Consider the following 10,315-nt stretch of genomic DNA (forward strand, 5'->3'; position numbering starts at 1 on the left):
ATGAAGTTCATGATGAGTTACAGAAGAAAGAGGCTGATCTGGCAGAACTTCAGCCTGATGTTAGTCAGAACCGTAAGTTGTCTTCTGTGTTTTTGGGGGTTTTTTGAGACATGTAAGTTTTCTTCTGAAATTTTTGCCGTAGCCAGTGACCTATGGGATGCTTGTGTGGATAAGGCTTTCTGCTACAGATTGGGCTTTAAACCAGAAATAGGCAGTGGGGAGAAGAGGGAGGATTTTTTTGTACATGATGATGGTCAGGAAGAGGTTCATGGGGTTTTAGTTTTGTTGAACAATACTCTGCAAAATAGGAATTCAGGGTCAGGTGGGACCTTATGGTACAACTGAAACAAAAGTAACTTAAAAATTGTGTAGTAGCTAAAAAGCTTATTTGGAGCGTGGTTAAATCAAAAGAATACAGAAGCCTTGAAAGTACCATGTCTATTTTGATTTTTTTTGTCTTCATTGATAACTTCTGTAAATAGCCCAGAAGATTGGAGAGCTGGAAGCAGCTTTGCGAAAAAAAGATGAGGATATGAAAGCAATGGAAGAAAGATATAAAATGTACCTTGAGAAAGCAAGAAATGTGAGTGGTGTATTTCTGAACATATACATTCCTCCCTCATAAATGTTAAACAGATTGATTTGAGTCCTCTTCACCTCCAAATTAAATTAGTAGCTGCATGTTGCATTTTTAGCCAGTGCTGTCAGTTAAGTGTATGAGAGATCTAGGTTTAGGCTGAAGCATGAGATGTGTTAATGATTATTCGTACACTTTGGTATCTTCTGTTGTACAGTGTAACAGCCTACTCTCATCATAATTACCTGACTAGTACTCAGTCTGTTTTCATATTTCTGGTGTGAGCAAATGGGATGCAAAGCTGTTGAGAATCAAACCTGACTTGTAATGCTTTTGTTTTGCCCTGTACAGGTGATAAAAACCTTAGACCCTAAGCTAAATCCAGCATCAGCAGAAATTATGTTGCTCAGAAAACAGCTAACGGAGAAAGACAAAAAAATTGAAGCACTAGAGGTAAAAATTCACATATATTTAATAATAACCTCTAGTATGTTCTTCTGTGTGATATCAGACACTCAATTCACTGTTTCCTAATGATACAGTACCCTTCAATACTGCATTCAGTTAGAAACTGCACAGACCATCAAACAGAGGTTTTTAGTTTGGCTTAATTAACCTTTTATCCTAGTATGTCTGTCAGAGCAGTTTACCTTTCAACAATGTTTTTCAGTGTGCAACAGATTCTTTCTAAATCCTCTGAAAAGTACTTTGTAACCCTAATAATTTTGTCATGTTATGGTAACTTATACAGAGCTGCAGAGTCTGGTATTTTTAAGTAGTAATGTAACTTAGTTTGTATGAGTGACGAGGTATTGAGCAGTGACTTTTTAATTTACTGGGCCTTTGATAACAATGGTTTCATGTACTGGAGTTCTTGAAACTATATAGAGGAGTAAAAAGTGATAATACAGTAAAATCTGCTTGGCTGTAATTCTGAAAGGATTGTTGACAGTAGTTCAAGGGACAAAATTTGGGAAATGTTGCAACTGGTTTTATAGTAATATTGGAGGGACTTGTTGGAATAGTTACCTGAGCAAATACAAAATTCCTCAGCACGAGTTAGTAGGCTTGAAAGGTCTGATTTTATAAATGCTGTGGCCTCAGGCTTTTATGTGTATATGCTAGGTGAGTATACTGTATCACAGCAGTTCATGCAATAAGAATATTCAGCCACTAGAAGTACATCCTTGTCTTTTGACTTTCAGGTGAAAAAACTTTGTAAACTATGTACAGACTTTCTGATACACCCTAAACTTTCATGCATCTTCCCCACACACGCTCAAAGTATGTTTCCAGGTTGAACTGCAACTTCTGTGTAAAGTTTGGCCTCTTCTTTAAGTAGTCTCACTTCTCTCATAGTCACTTACGGAAGTATCTTTATTTACAGTCCTAAGCCTTCTAGTGATTTTGCATATTTAATCACTTCTGCATGTGTTAATCTCGCTCCATGGACTGCAATAAGTTCCTGCAGATTATTTCTGTGTTTTAATAGGGAATGTCTTCTCTGTTGTCTCCTTGCAGGCCGAATTCAAACTTGCTAAGTTACGTGATTATGAGGAAAAGCTAATTGTAACTGCATGGTATAATAAGGTGGGTCAAAAGTTCATTTGTTGGTATCTCAGAAATCGGGTATCGTATTTTGCTCAATGTGGCAGTTAACTCTTACATCACCAAGGCTTTTTTCTTTTTAGATTCACTATAAACTGGTGCTTAGGAGAGAGAGCTAGTTTTAGCTGCTTGTGGCAGAAAAATCCAACTTGCAGATTGGCATGGCCTCATGCCTAAAAACAGGGAACTAAGGAAAGGAACAAAGTCTGCGAGTTCCAGTTTAAAATGAGATCATTCTTCTGCTTGCCAATTCTGACTTCCAGCCAGAATGCAAATTGGAGGGAGTTCTAGCTGGAATTTGCATTTCCCAAGTTCTCAATAGGATTGGATCGGCGTTTTTTATAGTTGTGTAAAGGGAAAGTATTTTAATAGTTAACTGTCTTGTAAAATTATTTTGTTTTACGTTTTCTGCTTGTCTTCTGTGCTTTGTAACAGAAGACTTAAAATTTGACATAGACCATGACTTCCATGTTAATCATGTACTATTTGCAGCCACAAGCTTTCCACCTGGATTTTGCAGGCTAAATTCCTGGATATTCAATACACGTTTGGGCTGAAGGCAAAGGGCTGTGATTGGGCTGTGATTCAAAAGGGTTCCAAACTCCTGCTTTTGATATTCTGTGTCTTTAGCACAGCATTTGTGAAATAAAGCTAGAGCCATCTTCTCATCTTGTAGCAGTGTTGCAGAGGTCGTTAGAACATTTGATGTTAGATTGCTGTGGAAAAGACTGCAGAAAGTTGTTCGTATGAAGCAACGTTCAGATAGTTTCATAAAGAAAGACTGGAATGGGAAATCAAAAAAAGGAAAGTAAAATTAAATTGCTTACTAAAGGAACAACTTTACAATACACTAAAATTGAATGCAAATCTTATTTTCTTCAGCATCTCTTCAGCAGTGAGAGGGTGTGTAAGAAGGTATAAAAGAAATTCTCTGTGCATTCTAAGTAAGCATGAACTTTGTGTACGAAAGATCTTTTTTCTACTGTATTTGCTATAGCGTAAGTGTTGTTTCACTTACTTGCAGAGCCTGACTCTTCAGAAGTTAGGTATGGAAGCTAGACTGGTTGGTAGCAGTGGCGCCTGCAGAGATGGTCCAGGACGCTCCTTCCTGGCTCAACAGCGTCATGTCACCAATACCAGAAGGAATCTCACTGTTAAAGTACCGGGAGCAACATCTGATTAAACTACAAGGACCATGAGGAAAACCTATATACTAAAGTGTCCTTAAATGTTTTGTAGCTTCCACTTTAACTACTTGATGAAAGAGGAGATTAGAATGGTGGGCAACTGTGAATTCAACATCAGGACCTATCAAGAAGTGATTAAGGTGATCAGTGGTGGATCTAGAAGGTAGCAGGTAGTTTTCCAAGTAGAAGTAGATTTAAGAACTGCAGTAACAACTTCAAAGATTTATATTTGCCTTCAGAATATATTGTAAATATAAAAACTGGCACTATATATTTAAAACTTTATTTAATGGGTTTGGGCTAGAAAGTTGACTTTTTTTAATGGGAAGTTGTTATGCAAAAATGTACTTCAGGAAACTAGCAATATTGGGCAGTTTTGCTGGGCTCTTCTAAAAATAAATTTTAAAGATTGGTATCACGTTTTAAAAAAGACTTTTTTTTTCTAGAATACAAAATACAATTTTAAAAGCAAGAAAATACTTGCATTTATAGAACGAGAAAAAAGTTATAGTATTAGTAAACTTATGTAACAGAAGACAGCATTTGTTTTGTCATCTTGAGCGAGAAGTAGAATTACTCAGTTCTTTTAAAAAAAGAAAACATTGCATTTGTTTGTATATACACTAAGGAAAATGTCTTTAAGATGTTGAATTCATTAAAGCCAAATCAGCTGTCTTTCCCTGTGTAAGAGGGGGGAAAAAAAAGCTATTACAACAATTCAGAAATCTGGGCTATGTTTTAAAAGTCTGGAGTATTGGTACACTGCATTTATCTGCAGAAAGAGGGTTAGATGGGAAGGAACCCCATTTATTTCCAGCTATTTATACAATCCCGTGCATAGAAATTAATTTCATTCTTTTTTTAAATGTAGTTCCAGTTCAGTTATTCGGAATGAACTGTGCTAGGTAGATGAATGAAAGATGAATGAAAGATGGTTTGCTGGCAGGGGGAAAAGTGCATAAACCATGATAGTTCTGCAGTATCTATATCAAAGAAGATGAAATGGGTATTGATATCTGAAATTTGGGTGTGGGAAGTTCCTATCTTTCACAAAACTTGTGTCACTATTTACCAAATGTGTTGGTTTTGTTGTGAATGGTATTTTTAGGAAACCTGTTAATGTCTGTTCTTCTTTGCAAACTGTCTAGAACAAATTCATTATACCCTTAATTAAATAAAACAAAATTACAGTAGCCCTTAAAATAAAACTAATACACTTTGTGTCTGAGGGTACTGTACCAGCCTGTTACCTAATATAAAACTCGGTGAATGACAGCATATGGCTGTCTTCACTGTGAAGGCCATCACTGATTTGAGAGCGGGGTTCAGCTTTGCAGAATTTAAGTTTTGAACAGTGAAATTTGAGTAGTCTTCATTTTGCGTGCCCCGCAGCATGGCTTGTTCTTTGATTTCTTCCTTCCCCAGCATCTTAAATTTTTTACGGAGCATTGCAAGCAATGCTAGGGAAAAGGGACGCATTCATTTTTAATACTTAGTGTTTCTCCTTAATTGTGGTGATAGTTTTACAGTGCTATACACTGAGACGTTCAACAGAGGTTTCCTCTTTCAGAACTTCTCTCTCCACAAGATGTTGTTTAAAAGCCAGTCTCATGCCTGCTGTGGCATGAGCAGAGAATACACCAGACAGACTGTTGGACATGTTTGTCAGGTTGCATTCTTCAGGACTCTGCTTCTTTGGTCTACCTCTTGGGTTTTGAGGTCCTTTATTGCTGCAGTGTTATTATTGGGGTTTGTATCTTTAAGCTACAATTGCCTGTTTAATCTGTTAGCGGTGTGGGAGATGGTGGTGAGCAGCGGAACAGAAGACTAAGTCTTAGCAAGACGCTTATATTTCTTAAGCCTGGTACTTTGGTGTGTTCTAGTGAAATGTGAAACTGTCGCTGATGGTGTGGAATGGGTGTCTTAACCCCTGTTCTTCACAGCATGGGAACTTTCATGGACGTCTTTCAAATACTCATTTAGGTAGTAGACTTGATGCATTTGTCGTACTTCTCACAATAGTAGAGCTGTGTCAGTAGTCCTGTCAGGTGCTGAATAGTGAAAATTTGGAGCAAATGTCTTTTCATGTACACTTCTCAAAACTGCAGACCCTGGGACCAAAAATGGCCGAGAACCTCCCTATCATTTAATTGGAAGCGTGTCTTCTGACTAGTGATGGAAGAATTTAAATACAGAACTACAGACAGGGATCAGCCTTCTTCAGGGCAAGGTTGTCCCCAATAGCCTTGTTGGGGTTGCCAAAAATGAATTCTGTTTTCAGGTAGTAAATAAAATTTTACTTATTTGGGGCTTTTTCCAAACTGTTAGAGGTTAAGCCTTTGAATAAAACTTAAGTGTTTCTTTGGGATTGAGAACCTGTTTAAGAGTGGCTGTTTTATAACTGGTTAAACTTGGGTTGCATCCTGTGAATGAGGAACCAATCTGGAGAAATAAAAACTTGATTATAAGCCATAGCGTTGTATTTGCTTCAGCTCATCTGACTGTGCACTGGCTGTGCAGACAGGATTATTAGAATAAGTATCATTTTAATGTTAACTTCATTCATGTGAAACAATAAAAGCTACTAATAGCGTTGCTGTGTTACAGCTGACTTGCGTGCAACACAGAGCAGCAGAAAAATGGCAGTCCAGGATGAACGTCAATGTTCTTTGACGTAGTGCACACCACTGCGGAGGTAGGATGAAGAAAGAGGCTCCTTGTTGCTGCTGTAAGATAAATTTATGTCATGTCCAGACAGCACAGTTAGGAACAGATTCAAATAATGAGATGAAATAAATATTGCTGAATTTAATCAGCATTAGTAGTAACTTCAGCCAGTTTCCAGTAAAACGGGTACTAGAGATCCAAAGAAACGAAAATAATGTTCTGATTGACATATCATTTCTTAATATTTTTTTATATAAGATGAATAATAATAAGCACTATGGAAAAGTGTTTTGTAGCAATAATACAAATTTTGGACTAGTAGGTTCTTTTACTGAAGGTGGATCAGGCAGCAGTTTTGAGAAGATTCTTTTGAACCAACTGTATTATAGTGGATTAACAAACGTTCACTGAAAACAAGTTTTCACCTAACTGATTTTTTTTTGTTCATTAAAGATATATATATATATATATATATGGGTATTCTATTTTCTACAATATACACTTACTTAGAAATAAGTAATGTAAGCAATACCGATGTTCTATTTAGGTAGCCATGAATAGTTTAGGAGTTAGAAAATGAAAACAGTTGTTGAAGAGTTGGTAATGTGTAGTAAAGTAATTTTCTTAACTCTTTTGCTTTTCCCCCTTGTCCCGCACTACTCAAGCTAGGCTTAAGGTTTTCAGTGTATCAGTGTCTACATCTTCTGTTTGAAACAAATGTAAACACTGTGTTGCATAGAACTTGGAAACTTGCACTGATTTTTAAATTTTTGGGTTTTATTTTTCTTTGGAAAGAATTCTTTTATATTCACATAAAGACTTTTAAAATTAATCCTTTGGTGTCTTTATTCCAAACAATGCATTTAATTGTCCCCAGATGATGTAGGCATCCGTATTTCTGGGCAACATACAAACTGAGTCCGTGTGTTGATGTAATTACACCACCTAAAATGTAATGTTACATGATATGTAACGTGTATATAATGTGCACCTTTACATTTTGCTGTAACAACAGCAAGTCAGAGTTGTGTTATCTTCCCCTCCTCCTTTTACTTCATTCCCGCTTACAGTTCTGCTCCCAACCCGAAGCTGGTTACCTCTACTCTGCTGGTGGTCATCTGAGAGCTGGGCAAGAAACTCGTGAAGTGGAAAGACTAAAATCCACCACAGATGTTAAGTGACTTCAGTCATTGCTTACTGCTACTGAAATAAGTCAGGATCTCTGTCTACTCTCCTCAGCCCCACCTAAGAGGACACAGAGGACAGGCACACATTTTTGTTAAGCACCCTGCTTGTTGTTATTATTCTGAAAAGAAAACTGCCCTTTGAGTCTGCTTTGCAGGTTGTGCGCTCAAGTTCTCACCAGCAGCTTTCTCATTTCCTGAGTACTAACCTCAGCCCAGAAGTGGGGCTGAGAATGAGAGCAGGTAGCTGTTCATCTGGCCACAATGAAGATCAGGAAAGAAGGTCTTAAAAGCTTCCTTCAGGGGCCCCATTTCAGACCTATTTTTACCACAGAGCTCGGTTTTCCCTTTTTCTGAACTGTAATCCTGGGCTCGACGAGTGTGGCCTTAGTAAGTGTACTGGGTTCTGAAAAGGTTTTCTTTGTTGGGGGGTGTGTATGGGGGGAAGGCCTATGGAGATAGCCACTGTAAGAAGCTGCTAAAACCTCCCCTAGTTCCAATTTCAGACCCACCTCTGACCAGGACTAAGCCAATCGGTGCCTCTGCAACTTGATGTATTTAAGAGGAGCGGGTGGTGTGGCTATGGTTTAGGCTGAGGTTCTGGCCTGCTGCTGCTCCAGCTTGAGAAAAAGCTGGGAACTCCTCAAGAACTATCAGGAGTAAACCTGCAGCAGAGAGAAGAGTGGGATCTGAGGAGCACGACTGTGCAGATGCCAAGGTCAGTGAAGATAGGAGGAGGGAGGGAGGAGGAGGTGTACCAGCCCTGAACCTGAGACGAGAGTGCAAGGCTGACCCGCCACGGAGGTTCAGTGGTGGAGTAGATCCACGTGAGAAGGTGGCTGTCCCTGCAGAGGCAGTGACTCCAGGGGCAGTGTGTACTGGAGCAGTCTGTGGGAAGGACCGCACCGTGCAGAAGGGAGGCCCACACCAGAGCAGTTTGTGAGGAAACTGCAGCCACGGGCAGACCCACGGAGGGGCCTTTGTACTGGCAAAAGTGTCCCAGTGACTGTGAGGGGAATGGCCACATACAGAAAAGCCTTTTTTTTCCTTCTTTCCGAGTCTGGACTTGCAAGCATTTTCAGACACTGAAGAACAAAAGCTGCAGGTGTGTGTCTGAGGGAGAAGGGAAGGGAAGAGGCTCTCAGCTGTGCAGGAAGCCAAGTTGCAGGATGTTTTCAGCCCATGTGCCAGCTGTTACAGGGGACAGACTGGCAGCCATGCGAGAGAGGGGTGGTGTGTGCAGGGGGTCTCTGTTTCCAGCTCCTTGGTCCTGAGGAGTCATGTTCCTGACTGCCTGTGCTGTGCCTGAATCCCTGACCTTGTTTGCTTACAGCTTTTCTGGAGCCAAGCGTTGCAGTAGAAGGCTTGTATGTTTAGGGTAAGGGGTGTCTCTGGAAGAGAGGTGTAGGAAAGCAGCCTGAAGTGCAAAGAAAGGGAGGAGATGAGGTCAGCTGTGCATGGGAGATGGTTTTGGTGGCAGGGAGCCAAGGAGCCCTTGTGTAAAATGCTTCTATTCAGAGTACAACTAACTCAGCAGAGACTGGGGCGGGGGGAGGAGGAGGAGAAGGAAGCTTTTGGATATAGCAGCAGCCTGGGAAAGGAAATAGGAGTCTGACCCAAGGAATGGGGTGGGGGAAAATGCTTTTATTCAGAGTACAACTAACTCAGCAGAGACCGGGGCGGGGGGGAGGAGGAGGAGGAGAAGGAAGCTTTTGGATATAGTAGCAGCCTGGGAAAGGAAATAGGAGTCTGACCCAAGGAATGGGGTGGGGGGGGAAAGTCAGATGGCACCTGCATGCTGAAGTGCTCTGAGAGTAATGCTGCACACAACAGAAACTCATCACTGCTCCTCTCTCCTGTTTCCAGTTGATTCCAGGCAGTGCACTTCCAGCATTCCCCTTCTGCCTCTTGGAAGGAAGAAAAAGATAAGACTATAAGATCTAGAAAGTCAAATGAACTTCCTTGTTTTTGCTGCAAAGGGATGATGTGGGAGTATCTCAGCAGGTGCAGGTCAGGAGGAGCTGGAATTGGAGGTGTCTCATCCCACATCTAATGAGAAACTGGTCAAGTGTGCATTTTATAAATAGGTTGGTTTGGTTCTCAACATGTATTCTTGCATTTCCACCCTCTGAATCTGCAAGACAGGAGCCTCAAGTGCCAGAAAAAGCTTTAGACCAACCTCTTTTCATTGCACAGAAAATCAGAGGAGGGAACAGAGCCTCCCCATCAAGCCCTGTGCTTGAAGGAGCCTTGCCAGAAGCTGTGCTTACCTACTGTAAATTTTGCTGTATGTTGTATGGCTGTGCTTGGCCACAGGGTGTTTGTGTCCTTTAGGGCCATTGTCCTATGCAACCCCCCTGACCCCAAAACATGGAGCATGGCTGAAGGGTACAGCCAGTGCTGGAAGTCACCTGTGTTGGTCTTCACTTTGCAGAATATTTCATCACAAAAAAGCTTCAGTAAAGATTTATTAATGCACAAGAAGGAGATGTTATAAAGTAACTTTTAAAAAACTGATGACATGTCAAGGATAACGAAACCCGAATCACTGGCAATTAATGTCTGTGTTAGTGTTACAAACCAAGGTCTGGTACTGCTCTTCCATGGTACACAGGCACAACCTGAACGCTGCAGTCTCTGAAGTGTTGCTCATTCTCCTGGCACTGTGAAGCGTGGCCATCCCTCGTTACACTAAGAAAGCCCCAAGCCCCTCAGTCATTTACAGTGCTGTATCACAAGCCTGAAAGTGCCCTGGCAGATCCCAGGCTGATCACCCTTCTCATGTGGTACAGAGTGTGAGGTCCTCTTGTGAAAGAAATGATACAGCAGTTGCTTTAAAAGAAACAAACAACCCACCCAAAAGCACTGTGGATCGTTACAACTAATTTTAGGTTTCATTGCCAAGAGGTTCTTCCTACGAGGATGGTGGCCAAGGCTTCCCTACCGAGGCACTGCACAGATCTTGTAGGGCTCTGGTGCCCTAGTACTACTCATCTTGACCTTGAGGCTGAGCTTGGTGTCCGGGGGTGGCTGGAAGGTGAATTTCTGGAGCAGGGACGTGAAGAAGAGGAAGAGCTCGGAGCGGGCCAGCA

The 10,315-nt window shown here is 40.8% G+C and overlaps 1 protein-coding gene across 1 annotated transcript in view; it reads left to right on the forward strand.

Moving 5' to 3' along the window:
* The window catches only part of LOC104537152 (protein Hook homolog 1), a gene marked incomplete at its 5' end in the record, with an annotated part of 8,204 nt that extends 4,836 nt beyond the window's left edge, over window positions 1-3,368 (forward strand). The window contains 5 exons of the mRNA XM_010179954.1: window positions 1-72; window positions 483-583; window positions 929-1,030; window positions 2,099-2,167; window positions 3,210-3,368. The exon at window positions 1-72 is cut by the window's left edge and continues 35 nt beyond it. Coding sequence (XP_010178256.1) covers window positions 1-72; window positions 483-583; window positions 929-1,030; window positions 2,099-2,167; window positions 3,210-3,368 — 503 coding nt within the window. The remainder of the gene's footprint in view (window positions 73-482; window positions 584-928; window positions 1,031-2,098; window positions 2,168-3,209) is intronic.
* Window positions 3,369-10,315: the final 6,947 nt, after the last annotated feature.

This window comes from Mesitornis unicolor, unplaced genomic scaffold (assembly GCF_000695765.1).
Source record: "Mesitornis unicolor isolate BGI_N332 unplaced genomic scaffold, ASM69576v1 scaffold8972, whole genome shotgun sequence".
NCBI lineage: Eukaryota > Metazoa > Chordata > Aves > Mesitornithiformes > Mesitornithidae > Mesitornis > Mesitornis unicolor.